Genomic DNA, 27,894 nt, shown 5'->3' with positions numbered 1-27,894 from the left:
AGAAAATGTGTTTGATGACAAAGGTCGCAAAGGGTAGGATCGCTGTATGAGATCAAAGTTGTATCATTAGAATTTCGTTTAAAGATTTATATATCAAAACTCAAATAAAAATGTGTTTAGTTTTCTGTGGTTCTCTTGGGATATTAAAACTGAACACGTCGCCAACTAAGCGCCATGTAGAAAGTGATTAGGAAGCCAGAGTCTGTAATAAAGCGTTTCTGCCTTCTCCTTGGAGAGTCGGCCTGTCTCTGGCACTCAGCTCTCCTCACACTCACGGAAACTGTGCAGCTGCAGACTCTGTAAAGACGTTTAGAAATGTCTCTGCAGAGTTCTAAGCAGACCGGCCCAAAGTCTAAAGACGTTGGGCAGTCCGCAAGCAGTTAAAATTCTTGTTTTTTTTGCTGCGCTAAAGATATTAAGTAATGCAGTAACATGACTACATCACTAAGGACAACATTTCACCTATAGCAACTTTGTTTGCCCGCCACTACAGATGACATTTGTAAACCCTATATATCAGTTACAATTTAATCTCTGGGAAAACTTCTTTAATACTTATCTAATCCACCAACAGACTTAAAGAGAATCCCATAGATAGACTAAATATTTTAACCATATATTTTAGTTTAATAAATATATTCAACATTAATAATTAAATTGCACAGTAGATGCTTCCACTGCAAGCACTATAAATAATACACATTCCACAAAAGACTTTGCAGGGAAAACAGAACAGATACATTTATACTTTCATACATTCACAATATATACCCACACTATGTATGTACATATATACATATCGTTCATCCCACATCCACAGTGTAATCCATGTCACACAATTTCTCAACCAGGTCTGCAAAATAGTCAGTGACTCTGAGCCTAGGCCTGGTGAGCATTGTATATATGAGTCTCTATTCAGAACATCTCCCACAAGTGTGTCCTACCTCCACGCCTATTTTTTTTATTTTTTTTTTTTTTTTTTGTAAATTGACTTGTCCAGTACTTGGAAGTGGAAGAATAAGCTAAATAGTAAAAAAGATGGCTCTCAAGGTGTCATATGTCATGTTCTAATAGGCAACTTACACTTCTGGTGTCCTCACAGTAATAAGCATAACACAATGCTGGGGTTATAAAGGTCTCTAGATTTGCACTTATCTATTTGCCAGGAGAAGCCGTGGTTAAACTTATAATATTACAGTCCTGCAGTTGTCTGGAAATTAATATTCAATGCTTTTGGCATCAGAGAGTCTTATAAAATCCCACAAAGTCTGCAGTTGTCTTGAGATGATTACCAGATTATTTCACAGGTTTGTACTACCTGAAGTATGTTGCCACAAGCAGATATTACATCTGCCATGCAGTAGTCTTGGCACAAAATAAGCCGAATCAAGGTATTATTTCATGGATTCCAAGTAAATGCCATAAGTCAGGGAAAAAATATGACATCATGATGTCTGGAAATTGTCTTAAGGCTTATCAAAGGGAGATTACTCCTTCATATATCAGAGTACTGCAATGGCTGGGCAGAAGTGGCATCACAGTTGACACAGTTACGTTAAACTGCTTTGCTGACGGTCCATAGTCCAGCAGTTGTGCTTGAATACAACATTTTGTATAGATTTTCTCATCCAACCTCCAACAGTATTCTTCTTCAATATCTAGTAGCTCCATGTACTCACAGGCACATCTTCTTCCACAATGTCAACTGTATTAAAAATGTAAAATGATTTATTATAATTCATTACATAAATGCAGTTTGTTGAAGAATACCAAAAACTCATAAAGTTGGAGCTTTATCAAAAATGGCTGCTATGGACAAAACCTGCAACGTTGCCTTGTCCTAGTTTAACAGATCACTTTCATACCTGTACTGGATAAAGGGAGTCTGTCATCAGAACCTGGCATGTCAGCTCAGCCCCGCAGATAGATAGGTTAGGGTCATCTGCATCAAGCAGTGTTTTCCCCTTGTGAATCTGTGTCTTCACTGTGGAGATATCGCTGTTTTTGTCAGTATGCAAATGTATTCTTTGGAGCAATGAGGGCATTGCCGTTTACCTCTTTGGAGCAATAAGGGTCCATTCACACAGTTTTTTGGTGAGGATTTTGACGCTGAATCCGCGTCAGAACCCATTTGAAAAAAATGCTTCCCCATAGAATTCTATGGGTTCCGCTCGTTTTATTTTCTCACCCGCAGAATTTTTCCGCCTGCGGAAAAAAAGCTTCCTTCAGGCGGATTCTGCCTGTAATAACCAACGCAATCAATGGGAAGCAGAAAATCCACGTCGCAGATTTGGGCAGGGAACCGCTAGCAGTTTTTTCAAGGTCCATACAATGTGCAAAATTTTAAAAAAAGCCTCAAAAAACGTTCCAAAAACCATTTCCTAATTTCTGAAGCGGATTTTTTTCCTCACCAAAAAACCCCATGTGAATGGACCCTAACGATGCCCTTGTTGCTTCAAAAAACCCACCTGCATGTTGACTAAGGCTATGACCCCAGGTTGCAGAAACGCAGCATTTTTTGTTGCAGATTTTGTTATGTGCTTTTTTGAGCCATAGTCAGGAGCAGCTTGAAAAGGAATGGAAAATATAAAGGAAGCTGTTAGATATTTCCCCTCTGTTAAATCCACTCCTGACTTTGGGGCAAAAAAAAACCGCAGCAAAATCTGCATCAAAAACTCAGGCATCGATTCACATGGGAGATTCAGGTGACCCTAAACTATCTATCTGGGTTCATATGCTGAGGTCTGGTCACAGACTCCCTTTAAAGAAGTGTAACTTACAACACAGGATAGTCCAGTGGTAGAAATACTCACCTTGACATTCACTGCAGCAAATACTGTCTGGATTTTCGCTACATTCAGGATCACTGCAGCTCCATTTCTGTTTTTCACATTGAGGAACCCCATTCTATGAAGATAAACACAAGTTTCTATTTTGTGCAGAGGCAATGAAACATGTGCACATTGAATTTATTAATGACAACTTACCGTATATACTCGAGTATAAGCCGAATTTTTCAGCCCAGTTTTTGTGCTGAAAAAGCCCCCCTCGGCTTATACTCGAGTCAGCATTATTTTTTTTATTTTTTTTTTTTTGGGGGGGGGGGTCTATGACCAGCCACAATATCAATGTATAGAATCTCCCATACAATAGTGCAAAAAAAAAAAAAAAAAGATTTTTAAAAAAATAGAAGTTCTAAATCACTCCTTTCCCTAGAATACATACAAAAGTAGAAAATTACTGCGAAAAACAAACACATTAGGTATCCCTGTGTCTGAAAAGTTCCCGGTCTACTGAATATAGGGTATCTGCAGTGCTCCTGTTCCATCGGGAAGGGGTTAATAGGAGCACTGCAGATACCCTATATTTAGCCAGGCTGAATTCCAAGTGGGGGAAAAAAATCCCGGTCCTCAAGCTCAGGGAAGGGGCAGAAAGACAACCAAAAGACCCCCTCCCCTTTCCCAGCACCCAGCATCTACTGCACCCAAAACTACGACCATTTTAATTTTTTAAATTTTCCAGTAGCTGCTGCATTCCCCCCCCCCCTCCCTTGGATTATACTTGAGTCAATAAGTTTTCCCAGTTTTTTGTTGGAACCAACTTTCTACCATTTTGCCTACTTACTACACAAACGCAGGTGACACACTTCACCACACCATATGTTGGTACTGTAGGATTCCATTTCTCATTGTTTGAATATAGTTGACCCATGACTTTACATTGGCGAGGCTCATCAGATTGCATTCTGTCTGCCAAATCCATGGGGATTTTCTCTTCATCTGTATGAGAAAAAAGTATATTAGTCTCATTTATTAAAGATATATAAACATTGGTGAAAAAGCTATATTTGACAAGGACTTACTATACCTCTCAGGGTATACCATCACATATATATAATGCCTTTGTCCTTAGTTTCTGCACTTGTCACCAAAAATTTTGAATACAGCAAACACTTATACTGAACTTATTCGTACCTGGGCATTTTTTGCAGCAGTCCATTGGGTTGGCACGGATAGGACTGGCACAAGTCAGACGTGGGCAGGTTTCTCGTACACAGTGCAAGTCCTGTGAAGAGCTCTGTGATAAAGAAGCAGATAAGCCAATGGAGTTGTGGTAGATTCTACTGGGAAAGTAATAGTGAGAAAAAAATATAAAAACTTACCTTGCATGAACACGTTGCACATAATACCAGGCCAAAAGGTTCAACCACAGGATGCCAACTTGTGCCAGCTGCCCTCCATAAGCCATTGAAATAACAACCTTAAATGAATTAAGTGGGGTTTAATATATTAAATAGTCACTTTTTTGCTATTGTGTTGAGGGGGTGTTTGGTAAACATTTTTTTGGATTATACTTCATTTTTTCTATGTAACTTCCATTTGATAGATAACAGTCAATTCCCATTAGCAATATTCTAAGTTTTATCAGGGATACTTTCTTCTATACACCTGTACTCAATGCAGTGTGTAGAGCTGTAGCATTTGCCAAAGGAGGATTGATTACCGGTACTTCATATGGCTGTATATCTGGTTTTATACCACCTAGAAAATTCTCACCTTCGTTTTGAGGTCTTCCAATTTGTTTCACTTCTTTGTTTCCTTTTTTCTCTGAAAAAAGAAATGTTAAGAGATGTTTGATATGTCGCCAAATAAACTTTGATGTAAACTAGAAAAACAGGATGGAGGGACCACTAAGAAAGAGTAGGCAAGTTTCAGAAGACTTGATCAAAAGGTCTCCATGAAGGTCCAAACTAGACCTTTGAGAGGAACACTCAAAATAAAAAAAACGAAACTTTACTTAAAAAATGTGTGCTAGCACTTCAATGCTATTATATTATTATAGCCTAAAGCCTACCAAAGGCAGAGAGAAGGAATGTCTTTGTACCGTGTTAACCAGTGGATATGAAATGAAAGAAATTTTTTGAGAGAAGTCCTCAGTAGTTGATACCTTTTTTAATGGCTAACTTAAAAAAAATTTGATGACATATTGAGCTTTCGGGACTCTATAGAGGTCCCTTTCATCAGGATGGTATAACACAATTTCTGAAGGTAGGCATATTTATACAGAGGAATGGAGTGTTAGATGCAAAATAGATGGGAAAATAGAACATGTAAATAAACAGTTTAAAAACATATATATCAGTTCACAGGAAAGTTCTCTGGGTTTATGGCTTCTTTTGATCAGTGATGTGGTGTCTAGTGGTTGTAAAACGTCATAAAACCCTGTGCCTGATTTAACCCCCTTTGGAGAGTGTTGAAGGTCATCATGAGTTTAATCTCCCATATGCAGCGATCCTTTTTGTTTCTGAAATTCCCTCTCAGTACCAGGATCTTCATATCCTTGGTCATATTATGATTTTCATTGCAGAAGTGTTTTGGCACAGGGAGGTCCATTCTCTGTTCTCTAACCGTATGTCTGTGTGAGTTCATCCTCATCCTCAGTGACTGTCCTGTCTCACCTACATACAGGCCCCCAGGACACTTAGTACACAGTATCAAATACACTACATTAGGTGTGCTGCAGGTGAAGTTACCTGGGATCTTGTAGTGTTGATCAGAGGACGGGATCTTTATTTTATCCGTAGTCAGTATGTGAGGGCAGGTTTTGCACCTCTTCTGTCCACATGGAAATGTTCCTTTGTTAATATATATATATATATATATATATATATATATATATATATATATGTTTTTAAACTGTTTATTTACATGTTCTGTTTTCCCATCTATTTTGCATGTAACACTCCATTCCTCTGTATATGTATGCCTACCTTCAGAAATTGTGTTATACTATCCTGATGAAGGGACCTCTATAGAGTCCCGAAAGCTCGATATGTCATCAAAATTCTTTTTTAAGTTAGCCATTAAAAAAGGTATCAACTACTGAGGACTTCTCTCAAAAAATTTCTTTCATTTCAAAGGCAGAGAGAGTGAGACTGGGGAGCAGACAGGTAAATAATTAGCTAAATCCAACGGTATACCTCCCAACTGTCCTGAATTCTGCAGGACAGTGCCGTATTTTGGGCTGTGTCCCGCAGTTCAGTCAGCAGGAGGTATGTCCCGGATTCAATTCATCTGCATCTTGAGAGGACGCAGTTGCATTGAATACAGTGGTGAAGCAGGAAGAGAAAGCCCCTGCCTCACCACTGTGCCCCTGCGTGCTCTGGTTTCAGGAGCTGTAAGCACAATGTGTTGGCATCAGTCACATCACACCTGCAGCTCCCTCAATACTGTGGGAGACCTGAAACAGCAGCATGTGAACAAGGACAGGTGAGTATCAGTGTTTTTATGTTAAACGTTGGCAGATGAAGAGGGATATTAAACTGGGGGGAGGGGCATATGAGGGGAACATTAAACTTTGGGGGCACTTAGAGGAGGACATTAAACTTTAGGGTTATATAAAGGGAGCATTAAATTATCGGGACAGATGGAGGGGACAATAAACTGGGAGGCCATGTGAGGGGGACAGTAAACTGGGGGGTATATGAAGAAGGACATTAAACTGGAGGGGCATATGAGGGAAACATTAAACTTTGGGGGCAAACAGAGGAGGACATTATACTTTGGGGACTGATAGAAGGGGCATTAAACTGCGGGGGCAGATGAAGAAGGACATTAAATTGTGGGGTCAGTTGAAGAAGGATATTAAACTGGTGGAAGATGGAGGGGGCATTAAACTGGGGGCAACTGGAGGGGGACATTAATCATTTCAGATTAATGGGAGGTTGTTAGCAGTAAATTGGTATAGTACCTTGTATAGGTTATTCCACAGTTTCCAAACATACCTCTGTTATTCAGCTTTAGAACCCTGTTTTCAAGTAAATCAATTTTATTTATATGCAAATAAAAATCCAAGAACTTATGCCCTCAAAAAAATAAAATAAGTACATGTTTATTGCATATGTGATACTTAATCACGTAACATAATTAAAACGGGAAACAAATAACTACAGGACCTACCACAATGGAAATTACACCAGGGGGACAGACAAGGATGAATTAACAGGCAGATAAATAGAGGACATAAGGGATATTATAAATATAGTATAGGACACAAAATATGCAAAATACATCAAAAGCATGTACTATAAATTAGTGCATAGATAAAGGGATGTACAACATACATATAAAAAATACCCAAATATGTCCAAGATTCACAATAATAGCTAAACCTTATATCAACCCAGCTGTATAACTCAGAACCCCAACGTACGATTCGCCATAAGGCTTTGTCCAGAGGCGCCTTACCGCAATCCTTTCGTTGGGGATCTGAGCTATTCAGGTGGGTTCATACTAGGCTTGGCTATTATTGTAACTCTTTTGGATATATTGGGGGTATATATATATATATATATATATATATATATATATATATATTATACATCCCTTTATTTATGCACTAATGTATAGCACATGCTTTCGATGTAATGTACTGTACTATATTTATATTACACCTTATGCACTCTATTTATCTCCTTGTTACTACATCCTTGTATGCCCCCTGGTGTAATTTCCATTCTGGCATGTCCTGTAGTTATTTGTTCCCCGTTGTAATTATGTTATGTGATTATGCGTCATTTGTTCAAAATTCATTTTATTTGTTTGTGGGCATAAGTTTTTGGATTTTTGCAGCTTTGCATGCACCACTTTTTGGGTGGATTTGATTAGATATTTGCCCTTCATTTCAGTTGTTTAATTCTCATATGCAAATAAGAAAGAAACTGCTTTGCCCAAGAATCTGGAACTGAAACCAAAGCCCATAGAATTTATGTCCCCAAAGCACTTTCCAAAACCTGACCTCCAAACCTGAACAACATATTTGGAAACTGTAGAATCACCTTCTATGATTAGGTTTATAACCAATTTATTGCTGATAGACTCCCTTTAAGGTAATCACTTACCTTCACACACTGGACAGCACTGGTCAGGTAACTGAATGGGTTGAGTGCAGTTTACAGGTTGACAAACAATGGGGTCACAGATAACTGTGCGCTTCTGAAAAAAGGAAATAAGAGACTGTTAATAAAGCTGTTTCCTCATCATAGGAAACAAGAAAGGTGACAAATTGTTATAACCATAGATATTACATTTTATCATCCAGACTGGGCCAACAGAGGACCTGAGAATCCTTTGGTGGGACTACGTAGGGGTGGGGTTTGGCCACATCACTAACAGAAAGGGGCCCCTTTCCAATAAAAGTCCTGTCCAGGGTAAAGTAAGTAAAAATAACAAACATTTATACTCACCTCTCCAGGGTGTCTAGTGGTTCCTGGCATCTTTTTCTAACCATTTGTGGCCTGTGACTGGTGTGATAATAGCAGTGTGCCTCACCTGGGCCTCAGCATGACCCCTGGGAGGAGTGATGCCAGCCACAGACTTGAGGAGGAAGTTGGAGACAGCCAAACGACGCAAGGATGTCCAGAAGAGGTGAGGCTAGGTGAGTATAACTGTTTACTAATTTTACTCACCTCCCCTGGGCCTCCAATTATTATAATCTTGGGTCTGAAGAGACGCCAGACTACAGATTATAACACTGAAATAAACCAGAGGGCCGAACGTCATGAATATTCATCAATAATAATTTAAAGGGGTTCATCTGAAATGGCTCAAGGTTCTTGGAGCATATTATACTGTATGGGGCCTCCTTAATGCATTATACTGGGGGGCCCTGTGGGGATCCTATTACACTGTGTGGGGCTAGTGGGAGCATTATACTGCAGGCCACTGTGGGGAGCCTCTTATACTGTGTGGGGCTACTATGGGGCATTATACTGGTGGGGGGCACTCTGGGAAGCCTATTATACTGTGTGGTGTTGCTGAGGAGCATATTATAATGTGTGGGGCCACTGTGGGGCATTATACTGGTGGGGCACTGTGGGAAGCCTATTATACTGTGTGGGGTTGCAAGGGAGCATATTATACTGTGTGGGGCCTCTGTTGAGCATTATACTGGTGGAGGCACTGTCAGGAGCCTGTTATACTGTGTGAGGCTGCTGAGAAGCATATTATACTATGCGGGGCCACTGTGGAGCATCATATAAGGGGTTACTGTGAGGAGCCTTTTACACTGTGTGGGGCCACTTTCGAGCATTACACTGTGTGGGGGCTCTATGGAGCATTATATTGGGGGCTCTGGGGAGTATATTATACTATGTGGGGCCACTGTGAGGCATTATACTGTTGTGGGGCAATGGGTTCTGGGGAGCATATTATACTCTTGTGAGTGAGTGAGTGCTAGGGATCTTTTTATATTGTGTGGAGCCAATGTGGAGCATTATATACCATGTGGGGCCACTAAGGGGGGATCAGGGGAACATATAATACTGTGTATGGCTTCTGTGGAGCATTATACTGTGGGCGACACTGTGGAGCATATTATATGCAGCATTATACTATATGGGGAGCACTGGGTAGCACTATATTTACTGTGTGGGGCACATAGGAGTAGGGGAGCCCACAAATTGTGCTAGTACTGGGCTCTAAAATTCCTCACAGCAGCACTGTGTGATATGCCTGCTTTATAGTTCACTCACTAAAATCTTGCATATGCGTCATGTGCTCCATGGTTGTGTTATTCCCCATACAGTACTGTGCATGAACCAGCCATGAATCTAATAAGGTGTACACAGTACTATAGGGTATGATGATACAAGGAAAATACTTGTAATGTAATACGCAGCTCTGGTTGCCGGACAATCATCACCTATGCAAAATTTAAGTAAAGGAGCTACAGTATATGCTATTACCATAAGGTTATTGGTTGGGTCCCCAGAACAAGTTCCTCTGGTGGGACTTAGGCCCTTCAGTCTGACACTGCATTTTATATATAGCTGGCTTACTACTGCTGATGCAGGGTATGATCTCAGTTAGAGGTATCAGCAGAAACTAAGCAACCCTAAAAATTCTGTGCACATGTAAAGAAACACCCGACCACGGCCATAGAGGAAAAATAAATACATTACACATATTTACTCTTCATTTGAGGCTAATTCCTTATATAGTGAGAATAGCAAATATTCTGTAATTGCATTACATCAAGTTTAATGCATTCCATATGCCTCTGCTGACCTGAGTTACGATTTAGGACTGAGCAGCAAGTCTGTTAAAGATCACACGGCTCATTACTAATAACGGTATGCAATGAAGGAAGGCACCGAGTTACCTTTCAAAAAAGACACAGATTAATTTATATGTTTTCAAAAGAAACATTGATAGTTTATGGCTGTGCATTGTAATTCGCCGTGACTGTAATCTGCAATGGTTATGGTGGATGAAACATATAGTCATATAGACTTTACAGCCAGATGTCTGCCTTGGAATCTCCACTGTGATAAACATCATGTTTGGCCCATCCATCAAGAATATACTGTAATGTACCCATTTTGCATACACTTGGCAGGATTCCTTCAGAATACTCTCTTTTGTAGCACTGATTAGGGCTTTTGAATACAATTAGCTATAAATCCGAGTGGTATTAAATAATAAATGCTATAAATATACAGAGCCACAACACAACAGATATGCATATTCACAATACAAGACAATCCTCACCTGACAGCTGCATACAGAGCACTTTTTGTCATAATCAGGGGCCCATCGACTTCCATGAGCTCTCAATTTTCCTTCAAAATAGCAGGATCTTGGATCTTTACGGAGATCTTCGGGATGATGAATCTCAACCTTCTCAGTTAACGCACGTTCAATGTCTTTAGGAGTCCGTGTTCCACCTCCTAATTCACAAGTATTTGGAATTTGCACCTGCCAGAATTACAATAAAGTAGAAACATAAAGTCAAATGCTTTTTTCACAGCTTTACATTACAACATTTCTGTTCATCTCTCATGTCTAATGCAGATCTGTACAGTTTGTTCAAACATTCTGTAAATTATGAATCAGGGATCGAGCTTTTGTTAATGCATAGTGTCTATAGTAACAGTATGAGATACTCACCCTACCCCGAATCTCTCCACGTGGGTTTAGTTTTGTGCTGACTTGAATGAAGGCTGTTCCGTCATTCAGGTGTCTAAAAAGCTGTACATCAAGGTCCTTAACACTACCCTGAGCCTAAAAAAGTAAATATGGTAAAGTGTTTTGAAATTTTTTTGATGAAATATTTGTTCTAGTCTTCAGATTTAGTTCCTTATGTTGTAAAAAAAATGATGCATAACAAATATTTTTTGCAGAGAACTTAATTATTTCCCAGTTGTTCCCAGAATGGTTAATAATTATCTTATTAGTAGTTAACCCTTTTTATATTACCTCTGAACCATAAAAACCTTTCAATAGCCTCTTGTGCCCGTGGGAGCTCTCACTGACTTCACCCAGTTCAGCAAAGCCATGTAAGTGAGCATTTAGTGCTGCATCCTCCGCACGTCCGATGCCAGTCACTACAATCTGATAGTGCAGGTGACAATGCTCATCCAGAGATACCCATGCATGACCTGCTGATCCTGTCTTGAGAGGAGGTGACACAAATTGACCAGCTAAAGGTATTGGTAGCTCTGCAGTAACAAAAAAATAAGAAACATTCATTTCAAGGCATATAAGTCTTTCAAAATCAACACAAATGGTATAATTTTCATTAAAAGTCATGCAAAGGGTTACATTACTTGTCATGGCCCATTTCCCTATATGAGATCTGTACTAGTAGGGAGGCTGGAAAACGGAGGTAAAATAATAAGGAATGGGAAGGGGAGAGTTAAGATAGACTAAGGAAGGAAGATTAACCAGAGGAAAAGGAAAATCTTATGTCCGCACATTTCATAAATAGTTAACACCAAAAACTGCCATAAACTGAGACCTAAACAGTAAAAAAAAAAAAAAAAAAAAAAAAAAAAAATGCAAACTGTGCAAAATGCTTACATTCTGAGAAAAGTATTGGGTTATGGAGACCATTAGCAGAGCATAACGCAGGGGGTATGGTGGTATATAGAGTTAGTATATAGGCATACCTCCCAACTTTCAAAAGACAGAAAGAGGGACAAAATGAGTGGTGCGCTATGCGTGCCATGGAAAATTTAGCTCCACCCACAGCTAAATTGACTCGGACCATTTTTTTTTGTGCCCACACACAGTATAAAACTCCTACAGTCACCCTAACATTATATGCCCCCACATTACAATGTTCCCCTTCAATTGCCACATAGTATGAAGCCCCTCTCCTTGTGCTCTAGTTTAAACTGGGGGCAAATAGAGGGGGACATTAAATTGGGGGCAATTAGGGGCAGACATGTTCCCTTCCAGCTACCCCCACAGTTTAATGTCCTCCTCCAATTGCCCCCAGTTTAATATCACCCTTCATCTGCCCCAGTTTAATGTCCCCCCTTCCATCTGTCCCCAATTTAATCTCCCCTTCATCTGCCATCAGCTTAATTGCCCCTTCATCTGACCCAGTTTAATTGTCCTCCTTTGTCTGCCCCCGGTTTAATGCCCTCCTTCATCTGCCCCAGTTTAATTGCCCTCTATATCTACCATCAGCTTAATGTCCCCCTTCACCTGCCACCAGCTTAATTGTCCTCCTTCATTTGTCCCCAGTTTTATGTCCCCCTTTATCTCTCCCCAGTCTAATGTCCCCCCCCAAAGTTTAAAATAATGAAATCACCAATACTCACCTCTCCTCACTCCTCTGCTACTCCTGCTTCTCCATTGAATTCAACTCATCTGCATCCTCTGCGGAAGCAGATGAGTTGAATCCAGAACATACCTCTCGTTGACTGGGACTGTGGGACAGGACCCGGAATCCGGGACTGTCCTGCAGAATCTGGGACGGTATGAATAGGGATATCTAGCACTGTGGAGAGTGATAGTGAATGTGCAACAAGTAGTCGGTGGCCAGAAAGATAAGACTGGAGAGGAGATATTTAACTGAAGAAAAGACCGATTAGCAATATGTTAAAATAGTCAAATTTAAGTGAGGTAAATCCAATCAGAGCTCTGGGTGTAATATGTAGAAGTGCATAGCACAGGTAGAACAAGGTAGGGTTAAAAATTATATATATACTAACCTTCGTGTCTGGCTCTCAAACCGCTATACGTCAAAGGTGTAATCTGCCCTCTTAGTTCCCCTTCTGGGAACTCCTTTGTGGCTATATTAAGGAATAGCTCACTCTGAAGCAGCATATGCAGATCTCTGGCATTGGTACCTGTCCAAAGTCCCCAAGCCTGATTTGTAGTAAAAAAAAGAAATTTATATCAAACATTATGTATGATATTATGTATAATCTGAAAAGTTGAAGATTGTATAAATATGTATCTAATCGGATCAGTTTATTTCTCATGAAACTGCCCAAGTGTGCTATTGTGAGACCCACTATGGCGGAGGACTGATGCCAATATTTAGTGCATGCTCTTCTATTAGGGTGTAAGGATAGTGGACAATCCCTTTAATAATTCCATTTTATGTACTATCAGACCACATTTTACATTTTCCGAATGTCCCATTAAACTATTCTTTTATACGGTCATGGGCTATACATCATTTAACCCTTGTAGTTACCTTTCCATCGTGGAAGTCCTTTGTCAGGTCATGCAGAATGTTTCTCTTAACCTTCCTTCGAGGTTTAGTCTCTATGGTCACTGCTGTTACTACACTTCTAATGCCAGCAACATGAAGCTGTGAACAGACAGCATGAATTATGATAAACCAGGCAATGGTAATGCCAAGAAGCTCTCATTCTATGAAGAATGTAATCCTGCATTTATGTGACCTTAAATACCCATATAGTACATATTTTTACAGCATACCTGATACTCCACTGTTCCATTGTCATGTAGTATGATTGTTGCTGAGCCCACTGCTCCTGTCTTTGTAGGGTTCAAAGCATCTCCTCCAGACAACACACTTTGCAGTGCTGTGTTGAAAAATGACACTTGTTAGCATCTAAACGTACTGTTAGCAAGAAGGTGATAGGAAAATAAAAGCATAAATTGACTTCTTTAATTAAAGTGAAAATGAATTGAAAAGAATGCCTGAAGCAGCAACTGGTGGGTTCTTTTCAAAGCCTGCAGATCCTCTTGTTAATCTGGGTCCTCATGAAGGTTTCAATACATACAGTCCTATGAAAAAGTTTGGGCACCCCTATTAATCTTAATCATTTTTAGTTCTAAATATTTTGGTGTTTGCAGCAGCCATTTCAGTTTGATATATCTAATAACTGATGGACACAGTAATATTTCAGGATTGAAATGAGGTTTATTGTACTAACAGAAAATGCGCAATATGCATTAAACCAAAATTTGACCGGTGCAAAAATATAGGCACCTCAACAGAAAAGTGACATTAATATTTAGTACATCCTCCTTTTGCAAAGATAACAGCCTCTAGTTGCTTCCTGTAGCTTTTAATCAGTTCCTGGATCCTGGATGAAGGTATTTTGGACCATTTCTTTCTACAAAACAATTCAAGTTCAGTTAAGTTTGATGGTCGCCGAACATGGACAGCCCGCTCTCAAATGATCTGAAAACAAAGATTGTTCAACATAGTTGTTCAGGGGAAGGATACAAAACGTTGTCTCAGAGATTTAACCTGTCAGTTTCCACTGTGAGGAACATAGTAAGGAAATGGAAGACCACAGGGACAGTTCTTGTTAAGCCCAGAAGTGGCAGGCCAAGAAAAATATCAGAAAGGCAGAGAAGAAGAATGGTGAGAACAGTCAAGGACAATCCACAGACACTTCCAAAGAGCTGCAGCATCATCTTGCTGCAGATGGTGTCACTGTGCATCGGTAACAATACAGCGCACTTTGCACAAGGAGAAGCTGTATGGGAGAGTGATGAGAAAGAAGCCGTTTCTGCACGTACGCCACAAATAGAGTTGCCTGAGGTATGCAAAAGCACATTTGGACAAGGCAGCTTCATTTTGGAAACAAAGATTGAGTTGTTTGGTCATACAAAAAGGCGTTATGCATGGTGTCCAAAAAGAAACAGCATTCCAAGAAAAACACTTGCTACCCACTGTAAAATTTGTTGGAGGTTCCATCATGCTTTGGGGCTGTGTAGCCAATGCCGGCACCGGGAATCTTGGTAAAGTTGAGGGTCGCATGGATTCCACTCAGTATCAGCGGATTCTTGAGAATAATGTTCAAGAATCAGTGACGAAGTTGAAGTTACGCCGGGGATGGATATTTCAGCAAGACAATGATCCAAAACACTGCTCCAAATCAACTCAGGCATTCATGCAGAGGAACAATGACAATGTTCTGGAATGGCCATCCCAGTCCCCAGACCTGAATATCATTGAACATCTGTGGGATGATTTGAAGCGGGCTGTCCATGCTCGGCGACCATCAAACTGAACTGAACGCGAATTGTTTGTCCAAAATACCTTTATCCAGGATCCAGGAACTGATTAAAAGCTACAGGAAGCGACTAGAGGCTGTTATCTTTGCAAAAGGAGGATCTACTAAATATTAATGTCACTTTTCTGTTGAGGTGCCCATACTTTTGCACCGGTCAAATTTTGGTTTAATGCATATTGCACATTTTCTGTTAGTACAATAAACCTCATTTCAATCCTGAAATATTACTGTGTCCATCAGTTATTAGATATATCAAACTGAAATGGCTGCTGCAAACACCAAAATATTTAGAACTAAAAATGATTAAGATTAATAGGGGTGCCCAAACTTTTGCATAGGACTGTATATGTCCATATATATATATATATACCACACTTCACCTAACCCCCTAAAGATGAGGTTAAGTGGACCCCTCACACTCCTCTGAGGAGTAACCCTCTGCCACTTGCAGGGTCTTCTACGGTTGGATTTCTAGAACTTACATGGCTTTACTACATTTGCTAATGTGGTAGAGGGGGCACTTTTTGCATCTTTCAGCAGCTACAGTTGACCATTAACCTTTAGTGCAATTTGGTGAACTCTTTACTTCCTTCAATGTGATCCTGTTGGGAGGTCTTGCACAGACCACTAATCTCATGAAGCTACAATCTAGATTCTACAAACACTATTCAGGGGTGGTTGGTCCCTAAAAAATAGGGTCTTGCATAGGTGGAAGACCAACATCCTGGGTCTAGAGCCTAATGAGTTCAGATCTGGGCACCAGTACATAGAAAGTATGTCCTTCAGTTGGAAATGTTTTAACAGATGGCCACAAAGCTGGTGAGGGGCATGGAGGAGAGACTAAAGGAGTGAAATCTGTTTACTTTGGAGAAGAGGCGTTTAAGGAGAGACATGATAAACCTGAGTAAGGGTGCATTCACACTGAGTAAACGCTAGCTTATTCTGAACGTAAAACACGTTCAGAATAAGCGGCGTCTAAAGCAGCTCCATTCATCTCTATGGGAGCCGGCATACGAGCGCTCCCCATAGAAATGAATGGGCTGCTTCTTTCACTGTGAGCAGTCCCATTGAAGTGAATGGGGAGTGCCGGCGTGTACGCTCCGGCATGAGCAGAGCTTGCCGTACACGCCGGCACTCCCCATTCACTTCAATGGGACTGCTCGGAGTGAAAGAAGCAGCCCATTCATTTCTATGGGGAGCGCTCGTATGCCGGCTCCCATAGAGATGAATGGAGCTGCTTTAGACGCCGCTTATTCTGAACGTGTTTTACATTCAGAATAAGCTAGCGTTTACTCAGTGTGAATGCACCCTAAATGTATAATGGCACACACAAGAAATATGGGGAAAAGCTGTTCAATGTAAAATCCCCTCAAAAGACAAGGAAACACTATCTCTGTCTGGAGAAACAAAAAAGGTTTAAGCTCAAGGCTAGACAAGGCTTCTTCACTGTAAGGACTGTGAATCTGTGGAATAGCCTACCCCAGCAGCTGTAACAGCAGTCACAGCTGACAGCTTCAAAAAAGGATTAGATGCCTTTTTAGAGCAAAATAGCACTGATGGTTATGGAAATGTATAGACTCCCTGGTTCAACTTGATGGACATATGTCTTTTTTCAGCTATACTATGTAACTATGATTATAATGGCCTCCTTACTGTTGATGACCTTCCTCTCCTCAGTGTTAAGGACAAATTCATACAGGTCAAGCTTCTTCACTCACTAATATACTCTTACTAGGTTATTTGGGTAGATCCCCCCTACACCTCAGTGTCTGTAACAGTGATGCACATGTTCTTACATTTTAGGGTACTTCATGACACCCTAGAATTCATGCAGTCACTCTTTGTTGCAACCCCAGAATGTGTCTTTTTGGTATGGTTGATGACTTACCTGTTAGTGTTGAAATATGGTGTATGAGGGTGTGTAAAACCTTATGGGGTACCTATCTGTATATTCATTTATCTAGATTCAGCTATTCCTCTGCACAACGTGCTTTAAATTGTAACAAGAGACAAGTGATTTGATAGGATGGTGTGTACACCTTTATAGGGTGCCTATTTATTAATTTATATTTGTTTGTCTCTTTATAGAAGCCGGCCCTGGATGATAATGACTGTTTTGCTGTATGAGGGGTGATTTTGTATATTTATACAGTATTAGATGATGGATATATGTTTATTTATTTATTCTTTTTCATGTGATGATATTTGTGACACCGTGACCTTGCCTTTATATCATTTATTTATAGTTAGGATTTTTTTAATCGATTAGTTTTGTGTATTGTAATAAAAAAATTTTATATTAAAATTCATGTATTGTAAAAAAAATTTTGATTGAAGAACTATTCCTGATAGGTGAAGTTACCTGTTAGTGTTGCTGTTGCTTTTTAGGCTAAAAAATTTATTCTATTGAATTGGAAACATCCCAAGCATCGAACCAGGGAAATATGGACCCGTGAAATAAAAATGGCCTACAGGTGTAACCTGTTCTTCAAAAAATAAGAACTACCCTGAAAACAAGCCTTAACCTTAGCTTGTTTTTGTCAGGTTTTTGGAGTAGGCTTGAAATATATGATGTACTCCAAAAATAAGCCATAGTTACTGATAGCACCTCCAGTGCTAGGTTGCATCACGTGATGTCACTGATATCACAGAGACATAGAATAAGCATACCATAGTTCCCAACTGTCCTGAACAAGTGCACCGCTACCTCTTGCCACAGCAAGGGAAAATCTGCACACTGGCTCCTGAGTCCTACTCCAGAGTCCTGCCTCCTGCCTCCCAAATCCGTCTTCCTAGTGCCACCTCCGGGGTCCCGCTTCCCAGCCGCTACTATGCTATTAGCTTGGCTACCTATGTGAACAGACATCAGGTTCTACCCCTGCTCACTCCCACAGATGCAGCCACCGACAGCACCTCCCCGTAGCCTAAACAAGAGGAGATAGGTAGAGCACGGTGTCACATAAAGTGTTTAGAGAGAGTGCAAGTGCCAGTAAGTTTGTTTAAGACACACTGACACTGCACCATCGATGAATGAAAATTCTGATTTGCTCCGGTGCCTGAAAAATAAGGCCTACCCTAAATATAAGCCTAAGCTCAACACAGTACCACTTCACATACAAAGACAGGAAGTGCCCTTACAGGTTCACTAAAATTTGGGGTCCCTGTGTAGATTCCTCTAACACATCTTCAGGAGCTATTGACACTTGGCTGTACTTTTCTGTATGACCTGGAGGCACTGTGTGTACCTTCTTCCCCTCTAAATAGGCTGTTGCCTCTGACTTAACAGAGTGTTTAGATTGTGAGCCCACAATAGATATATCTATATTACTATAGTTAATTTCAAGGAACTTCCATTGTTTTACAACAAGGGCACATGTATAGAGACACAACTGTAGCTTGTGCCCGATCTTTTAGCACAACAAATCTGTATCTCTCATAATTGAAAACCCACTGTTGTCCCCCCTCACCCCACCATATTTCATCACAATATGTGCTTCCTCAGGGGTTACAGGGGCAAAAGCCAGGTGACTAAATAGTTTGAACCTTATAAAACCTTCCATTAATATATTGGGAGAGGATACATAAATACCAATCAAAAGTTCCTCCTCTGAAAATACCTTGGGGTCTTTCATTGGGTAAGAACAATGTTGTTCCTTGAGGGAGGTATCTTTTGGAGGAGGAACTTTTGATTTGTACCCATTTGTGTATTCCCTCCCAATTTTCTAATGGTTTTTTTTATAAGGTTCAAGCGACTCAGCCACCTCTGTAATAATAATAGGAATTTTAATAGTTTGCTTTTCATTTTAATTTGATCGTAATAAAGACTATATTTTACATTTATCCTTTGGATGATAAAATAGGATATAAAGATAGAAATTGGCTACCCTTTGGCAATTTGTGGATGAATAGTATAGCAAGCCTACATTATAAAGTCATTATTTCCAAGTCCATAAAACCTAATATTTTCCAAAATTGCTCACCGGCACTTACATGTTCACACATAAAAACAAGCTTTACTTACTGTCACAAGATTTTCTGACTGTGATAGGACCTGAAATATGTTCTCCATGACTTCTTTCTATCTCTACCGCAATTTTCATATCTCCCTTGGCAAGCCATTGCATTTCAGGGCTAGAGAGATTTGGTAAAACCTCTGCAAAGTCTGCCTCCTAGAATGGGGACAACACAAACATAAAGTCAAGTAAAAACACAAATTAAAGGGGATGTTTGGGTTAGGAATATACTGGTAATACCTATTTGGTGTGCGTGTGTGTGGGGGGGCAACAGCTGGTGCTCGGACTGATCATCTGTATGTAGATGCTTATGGTGGCCATCCTAAACACAATACAGGGCTGGAAGCAGAAAGCACAGCCCCCCCCCTCCCCTCCCCTCCCCATTGAAACATTCTACTTTTGGCCCAGCTGATCTCCAGCAATCAGATATTTACAGCCTATCCTGAAGAAAGGCTATACAATCCTTAAACCTAGACATTCCTTTAAAAAAATCATGCAAACCAAGATGCACACGTACGTACGTACGTACGTACGTACGTATGTGTGTGTGTGTGTGTGTGTGTGTGTGTGTAACTTATGGGTAAAAAATATGCAAATCTATTCTCCTGGATGGAATTAGGAGAACAGAGTGCACTCTGTACACCACCCTATAGAGGGCAGCATCCTTAACATCATGAACGACTCAGTTATATGATTAAAAGACTTTATAACTGAGTCATACATGATGTTAAGGATGCTGCCCTCTATAGGGTGGTGTACAGAGTGCACTCTGTTCTCCTAATTCCATCCAGGAGAATAGATTTGCATATTTTTTACCCATAATCCCTAGCGGAGCAGCAATGACTTGTAAGTCTCCGTACTGCCTATGTAGGCACACACTCTCCCTGATGTGGACGAGTGTCCCCAAACCCTGGTCTATAGTCTCTCACTCTGCCAAATCAGTATCCCTATGCTATGCTGAGGATGGCCCAATAGGCTGAAACAGCGCTGTCCATAGCTAGGAATCTGTTCCTTTTGGGACAGAAATACTGATTTGGCAATTAAATCCACAATCATGATTAAAAGACTTTATAACTGAGTTGTTCATGATGTTAAGGATGCCGCCCTCTATAGGGTGGTGTACAGAGTGCACTCTGTTCTCCTAATTCCATCCAGGAAAATAGATTTGCATATTTTTTACCTATAATCCCTAGCGGAGCAGGAATGACTTGTAAGTCTCGGTACTGCCTATGTAGGCACACACTCTCCCTGATGTGGACAAGTGTCCCCAAACCCTATGTATAACTTATAAAGAGATGTGGAAATCAGCTTTCTTTGAAGACCAAAGCACCAAAAGGAAGAAAGACCCATTTGCAGACAGCTGGTTTGGGTGCTATTACCCCTCATCAGTGTGAAGCAGGATATTGGATCAGATGGGTGAGAGATCTTAAACACAAGTCAGGAGGAGTACTTAAACTTATTTGCATAAGCTTTTCCCAGAATTCCGAGCAGACCAAATATAATCTACAGGACTCTACACTTCGTAAGGTGGCCTGCAGAGGTGGTCTCCCTAAGGAGACGTACCCTTTCTGTCCTAATATGTTATTTTTTAACAGTGAATCCTGTACACATCTCACCTGTGCTGTAATATTAGCATAGAGCTCTCGTATAACATGATTCTGGTGGATGAATTGCACAGTAATTGGAATCCTTTCTATAAAGTAAAAGAAAAACGATCACTCTTAACAATAATACACATTCACGCCCCCACCCACCGCCTGCCCCTTCAAGTGCTTAATCACATGACTCTCAGTTCTTTGAAAAATATCATTGTACTTTATCATTTAGCCCATCATACTGTATAGGATAAGATTGACAGTACTGACATTTTATTCTGTTAAAAATTCCTTTTACAGCATCAAGATGTCTGAAGAATGTTTTATGTCAGGTACATATTCCATCTGTAGATTGCCGTAATAAATAAATAAAACCTTAACTCCTCTTTACATCTCTACACTAGAAAATGTCCTGCTTTCTAAAGTTCTCACCTTGTTCTCCTCCTTGAATTCCTCTGAGCATAATAATAAAGTGCAGATTGTCAACCACATCACTAAGTGTCAACATAGCAAGACCTTGTTCAGTTGCTTCTTCTGGGGAGTCTGGTGTAAGAAGGGCACTAAAAGATTCTGTATGAAATAAGGAACTTTAGTTACCATTCTATTACTTTCCTCATTCACATCTTTATCTTGGAACATTTCTAGCCCAAACTTTGCATTTCAACTTTAGGCTTTTTTCACATCTGCACAATAAAAACATCCATCAAATTCGGTCTAAATTCGCTCAATGGGAGCGTGTACGGCCCGCAAAATCTCACACAGCGTATACATGCCACATCAGGCGGCACGTTACGCCGTGTGAACTCCCCCTAAAATAGAGGATGAAAATGCTCTGCATTCTACCTTTTCGTCCAGCAAAATGATGGATACCTGATGGACCCCACCATAACCAATGGGGTTCATCAGGATCCCCTTGTGTCTGTCAAATGACATATCCATCTCTGTTGGGATTTCTGTTTTCTGGTCATGGACATCTGAACATAGGTCTATATTTTATTTTGCCATATGAAGATGCATAATGGCTAAATACCTGAAAACATAGCTCTGTAACGAAAAATCTTGCCAGAAATTTCAGGGTCAGAAAGTGATGCTGTCACCAAGGAAACCTGTACGTGTCCCAAACGCAGAAGGTGCAGAGAAGAGCGAGGAAGTGTCCTCCATATACCACAGATCTGGATAAAAACAACCTTGTTACTAAGAGTGAAGCAAGGTAGTACACAGAATCTTAAGAATATGCTTTTTACTTACTGTGTCACTTTCTGAATATCCTAATCTGTGTACAGGATGCTCAAATAGCACGTTACCATCAGTATCCGAGAAACGAACACGGGAAAGACTATCCACCCTTAAAGACACAGAAATTACATAAGTAAGATAAGCAATATAAAGGGGTTCTCCATCTGAATTCAGTTTTTATAAAAAGCTGGTTAATGCTATGGCTTGAGAAATAAGATACTATAAAAAGGTACTTTAATAAGGTAATAAAAGATACTATAGCTTGAGAAATAGGATGCTAAAACTGGAGCTAAGCAGCATAGCCCCTGTTTTTCTGCTGTTTTCTCAGTCCCAAACTAATGTGCTTAAGTCCCTTTTATACTTGTTTTTGCACATTGGAAAAAACAATAATTCCCAACCATAGACCTGTGCAAGTATGTTGCATCTTATCCCTGTTTGCATCTTACATTCTCTTCAAATCGGTTTTTAGCAGCACATTTTCCCATATAAACAGGGATGTGCTGTCAATGACACTGTATGGTCACAGTAGCCAAGAATGCTCCATGTTAATAGAACTAAACCAGCACCAATCGACTAAGTAATCTTCATTGGATGCTTTTTACCAGCAGATCTGCCAGTGTAAAAGGATCCAAAGTCATGTCTGACAATGTGGGTGATAAGAACAACCCTAGACTTTGTAATGGGGCTATCAAACAACATATCTCTAGCAAACAGTTATTAAACTTTAACTTTATTTCTTACAGCCACATTAGCCATTTAGTTGAAAAAAAAATACAAATAAATTAGTGTTAAATAGGTTAGTAAACAGAGTGACGGAAGTCATTACTGCAAGTATACAAAACCTGTAAGACAACTAGTCCAACACCTACCCTTTATAGGTGATACAGAAGTGTAAATTGGAACGCTGTAAATTAAATTTAGCCTTAGCAAGACCACTGTTAACCGGAGGCCACACACGACTAGAGGCGGTCAAAAATGCCACATACTCTGTCAAAACAAACACAGGCGTGAATACAACACAACTGGTAACAGCTTAGTACAACTGAAAAAACACCATAGGATCGTACAACTAGATAATACAGTAGATCGAGAACTTTTCAGTACGGTATACCGATCTGCCAAAATTATATTAACTCCGTATAAATGAAATGCACACCAAAATGTAATAAAGAAGAAAAAAACACAAAATATAAAAACTGGAATTGAGAATTGTCTACTTGAAAAGTGCCGAAAGAGTTAATATTGGGCATCTGATCTGTGTTCACAAAGCATTGTGCACATTTGGCTCTTGTCCCTAGGCCACACTCCATTTCTTAATAAGCTAAAGCTGTATTAAGTATGTATTCAAGAGCACTTTGAAGACTATTTGTCTCATATAAAGACATGAGCTTAAATTCCTTCATAAATATCTTTGCAGCAATTACCTGTGCGGCTGTCATCGATGGCATCATCAGAACTTAGGTAGGAACGGTCATTATAAAGGTCGTCATCTTTTTCTTGGAAATATTCAAACTCATCAAAAATAAATTCCGATTTTTTCAAGGCAGGAGGTAAAGGAAAAGCTGCATAAAAACAGGAAAATAAAGTTAACACTAAAAAAAAAAGTTGCATAAGTTGGCAAGAAAATGACTAGTACATAGTTCAGGAGAGAAACGCTGAACAAAAGTAAATGTAGGAGACTATAAAAGAAGGACAGAGTGAAAGAAAAATGTACAGAAAGAGAAATTCAAAAATTTACAAGTCTTACTTTTGGGGCATATTCGGCAACAACGTCCAGGGACTTCAACTGGATTAAAACAGGAAGGTAGGGGGCAGTGACTTTTAATACTCTTACAACCGATCTTTCCAACTTCTTTTCCTGAGGGATTTATAAACTTTAAGGAAAAAAACATAAAAAAGACAAAGTTTTGCAGGAGTAACAATGAATTCCTCTAGGCACAATCTAAACTACAGAGTGAGACATAACAGAAAATTAACATGGAGTTGTCTTCTTGCCCTTGAGGAGGTCTTTGCTAAAGTCCTTCCAGCATGCCATCTTTACCCAGGAGACGAGATGATGAGGTATATTTATCAATGGAGGTCGGACACTTTTCTGGCTATATTTGCACTGAAACTTACGTTGCTTGGTATTTACAATATATTTATGAACAGTGTGCACCAAAAATTTGTGCCAAAAATTGTAGGTTTTTTGATACGTGTCCAAATATATGTTCCTTAGGCCTGGTTCACATCTGCATTCGGTATTCTGTTCGGGGGGGACTGGATGCATTAAAGAGCAGTGAGCAATGAAAGCACATGGACCCCAAAGACTAGAATGGGGTCCGTGTGTTTTCAGCATGGTGTCCACACGCGCACGAATCATGCAGAGAGAAAAGTGCTGCAAGTACTTTTCTCTCCGCATGATTCGTGTGGACACTGCGCGGAAAACACACGCACCCCATTATAGTCTATGGGGTCCGTGTGCTTTCATTGCTCACTTCTTTTTAATGCATTCGGTATTCCATTCGGGGGTCCCCAAGCAGACTCCCCAAATGAAATACCAAACGCAGATGTGAACCAGGCCTGCAAGTTGAATATTTTATCTACATATTTTGCGCCAAATATTTGTCTTATGGTGAAGTTAAACACTTTTAGTCAGATGATATTTGATATTTGAAACACTCCATATTTATGAGTGGGATTCGCAATTTAAGACAGTGTGTAAATGTGCCCCAATATGTCCATAATAGCTGACAAACTCTTCCATTCATTAATTGCCACAAACAAAGCTTTCAATACACAATACAAAGACTTCCTCTTAACACATTAGAGCCTGCTCCTGCTGTCTGACTAATTCATTATTGATCTAGTAATTAGCAATCAATTATTGCCATTCTTTACTAGTTTCTGAATAGGCAGATGCTTTCTATTGTCTGCCTTTTTTGTATTTCTACAACTGTACATCTGTAGCTACAGTTTAGGCAAATCCACAGATATGTGTACTCCTATGCTAACTTTCACCGCAATGGCTTTATAGATTATCCTTATTTCTCCCCACACTACCATGATTTTGTTCCAGCTTTATGTTTATGGACGTTTTGCCTAATAGAATATCTCTCCTTACCAATTCGCAACGACACAATACACAGTAAACTATTCCAAATGGTTTTCCCAGGTCTGGATGCCATGTATCGTCTAGGGAGTAAATTCTATCGCCAAGATGACAACCTAAATTGATAAAATACATAAAGAAATACAGTAATGTTGCACAGCGACACATCATTTTCACACATGTGAATGGATGGTTGTTAAATACATTGAAGACCACAGACCCACAAAAAAAAGTAGCTTGCCTCCTTCCCCTTCTGGAATATATTACAGTGAGGTTGGCCGATTCCTGGCAGAAGTTGCTTATGTGTGAGAAGAATATGCCGGAGCCAGGCTCTGCCTCTGAGGTTCCATAACCAAACAAGAAACTAAATGCTGCTCCATCTGCAACCCACAAATTATATTTGCTAACCTGCATAGCTATGCTGAGCCATAGATAAGTCACTTTGTTAAAGTACTAAGTCTTATTATGCAATGCATATATGAATATGGGACTTGTAGTTCTTGTATGAATAGATATGCAATCTATCTATTCTTCATTTCCTTTTAGGCAGGTTTCACAAGGTCTTTATCCATGAGATATGAATTGGATGTTGGATATATTCCAGAACCTGGGCTATCTGTGATGTTAGGAGTACCTGCTGTCCTGCGCCTCTACTATCCCCATACTGAAAACCGGATTATTATATGGGAACAGTAGGGCCTCAGGGAAGAGGGACTTCTAACATCATATATGACTAATGCCTAGAGTCCAGGTCCTGAATCAGGGTTCAGTCTGGGAAATATGGACGACATCCAGCCAGTGTCTTATGGGCCAAATCAGCCTGTGTGAAGTCAGCCTTAGGATGGGCCAGGAAGGTTCTGAGGAGACTTGTAGTTCCACTACATCTGGAGCTATAGATTTCCAAAACTGATCAGTATCATGCAGTGTAAGTGCAGTTTGTGACAGATCTAAAAGTCTGTGAACCAGGCGCTGCCTGCAGTTATATTACACCACAAGACTGTAAGAAATTTAAGGGGAAAATGTGACACAACGAGCAGAACCCCAAATATCCGACTGGGACATGACTGAATGAAGCTCTGGCAGCTAAAGAGCTCTGTGTAATGGGGCTGAGTTACATAAACATTCCCTCATAGCAACTAATAAGCAATTCTCTTTCCTTACTATTACTGCGACAGAATATTTCCCGAGTAATAATAACAACAATAATAATAATAATAATAATAATTTTTATTCTTCTACAGCCTCTCCCAATAACTAGTCACAGCAGCGGGCCACAGTCATGAAAATTCCAGCAGCAACAGACAGAGCTGAGCTGAATTTTCGTTTTTAACTCTTTGAGGCTGTTTGGTTAATGTATATATGTCTAAGGTAACATAACTTAGCAGCTTTACCTGCAGCCCACAGTAAACTAGATCTAACACAGTGTAATATTAGCAAATGTTTTGTAGTCAGTAGACTGTTCCTCTCCTGTACCATACATGATAAAAGAGGACTGTTAATATCTCAGTGCCGCAGCATCACCTGCTACACCTGGCACATACTATAGCTACAATGCATAACATGACAGGGAGTTCGAGTGCTACTCACCGATTTGTGACTTGGATGGCAAAGGATCCTGCTCAGGTTTGATGGGTAGAAGAACTTTACGGCGTGAAGCATCTGTCGCCAATATCCATAGCGTGAACAGTGGCAGGAGTTGTACATATGATACACCCATGATACCCGGTTATGGTCAGTGGAGATGCCCCTAAAAAGTCCAGCACTGTGTACTGTATGTGTTCTGCGCTGTTCAGTCACTAGTGACTTCTTCTTGTACTTATGATCCAACTCTGCCAGGGCCCCTGTCACCCACTCTGCACCAGGTCACTGCCCAGAGTGCATACTTCAGTCTAGTCGATAAGGTACCTTTGATAGCTGAGAGGGTCAAGAGCTGTATTTATAGGGGAAGGCACTGCTAGCAAACAAAGCCCCCAAGCCTGCCCCGGCCCCCTTTGCTGTCTTGCTGAAGTACTGTATATTGCATTCACTCTGAGAGTTGATGAGTTGCTCAGCAGGGTCTCAGTCTGAGGAAAGTGTCTGTTAACAACACTGAATAGCCCAGCGGGGACTCTGGGCTCCCCCCCAAGCTGACACACTCAGACACAGCATCCTGACTCAGCCTGGACCCACCCAAGAGTGAGGGAAGAGGATGAGCATAGGAGAGAGGGATGCACACAGACAGAGAGAGGAAGTATAGAAGCTTGGGCGACCACAAGCATGGGGACACACATGGATATGCAAATAGTCATCATATTATACTGACTTACAGAATAAATGCAGCAGACACATAGAATAATGGAGATGTGGATACATTAGGTTACTTTTGCAGTCTTATTAATAACATCTATATAACACCAACATATTACTCAGCACTGAACATCACACATATCAGTCTCCACATAACAGTCTCTGTCCATATCACGATAGAGTAGGATATAAAAATTAATGTCCAACTTAGCCGATATAATACAAAATTCTTGGGTGGGCCCAGATTCTGGTACAGTTATGCTGCCCTGCAGGCTCATCATAACACACACTCATCTGATTTTGACTCCAAAGCATATCACTTGCTCCTAGGGTCTATTACTGTTTTTTTGCAGTTAGTTCACAAATAAGTTATTAGTC

General features: G+C 40.2%; 1 protein-coding gene across 1 annotated transcript; it reads right to left on the bottom strand.

The window, feature by feature from the left end:
- Positions 1-620: 620 nt before the first annotated feature.
- On the bottom strand, positions 621-27,264 carry CHRD (chordin). Its single transcript, XM_075268446.1, has 23 exons — positions 26,818-27,264; positions 25,243-25,346; positions 23,887-24,013; positions 23,564-23,701; positions 23,009-23,126; positions 22,152-22,248; positions 21,934-22,075; positions 21,336-21,473; positions 20,925-21,001; positions 19,317-19,464; positions 13,743-13,849; positions 13,495-13,611; positions 13,004-13,160; positions 11,259-11,500; positions 10,950-11,063; positions 10,551-10,757; positions 7,901-7,994; positions 4,557-4,607; positions 4,163-4,260; positions 3,975-4,077; positions 3,625-3,779; positions 2,814-2,907; positions 621-1,705 (listed from the first exon to the last, which is right to left on the bottom strand). Exons 1-23 carry the CDS (start codon positions 26,945-26,947, stop codon positions 1,659-1,661), a joined length of 2,805 nt encoding a protein of 934 aa, XP_075124547.1. The 5' UTR covers positions 26,948-27,264; the 3' UTR covers positions 621-1,658.
- Positions 27,265-27,894: the final 630 nt, after the last annotated feature.

The sequence above is a fragment of the Leptodactylus fuscus genome, chromosome 3 (genome assembly GCF_031893055.1).
Source record: "Leptodactylus fuscus isolate aLepFus1 chromosome 3, aLepFus1.hap2, whole genome shotgun sequence".
Classification (NCBI taxonomy): Eukaryota; Metazoa; Chordata; class Amphibia; order Anura; family Leptodactylidae; genus Leptodactylus; species Leptodactylus fuscus.
Note: the sequence above shows the minus strand (reverse complement) of the source record. Positions and strands in the feature narration are given on the sequence as shown.

Excerpts from the sequence above, each read along its gene's own strand:
- CHRD (XM_075268446.1), bottom strand. The coding sequence starts at position 26,947 with ATGGGTGTATCATATGTACAACTCCTGCCACTGTTCACGCTATGGATA. Across the intron at positions 7,995-10,550 it reads GCTCTGTATGCAGCTGTCAG|AAGCGCACAGTTATCTGTGA; the intron begins GTGAGGATTGTC and ends TCCTTTTTTCAG. Across the intron at positions 2,908-3,624 it reads GTGTCACCTGCGTTTGTGTA|AATGGGGTTCCTCAATGTGA; the intron begins GTAAGTAGGCAA and ends TTATCTTCATAG.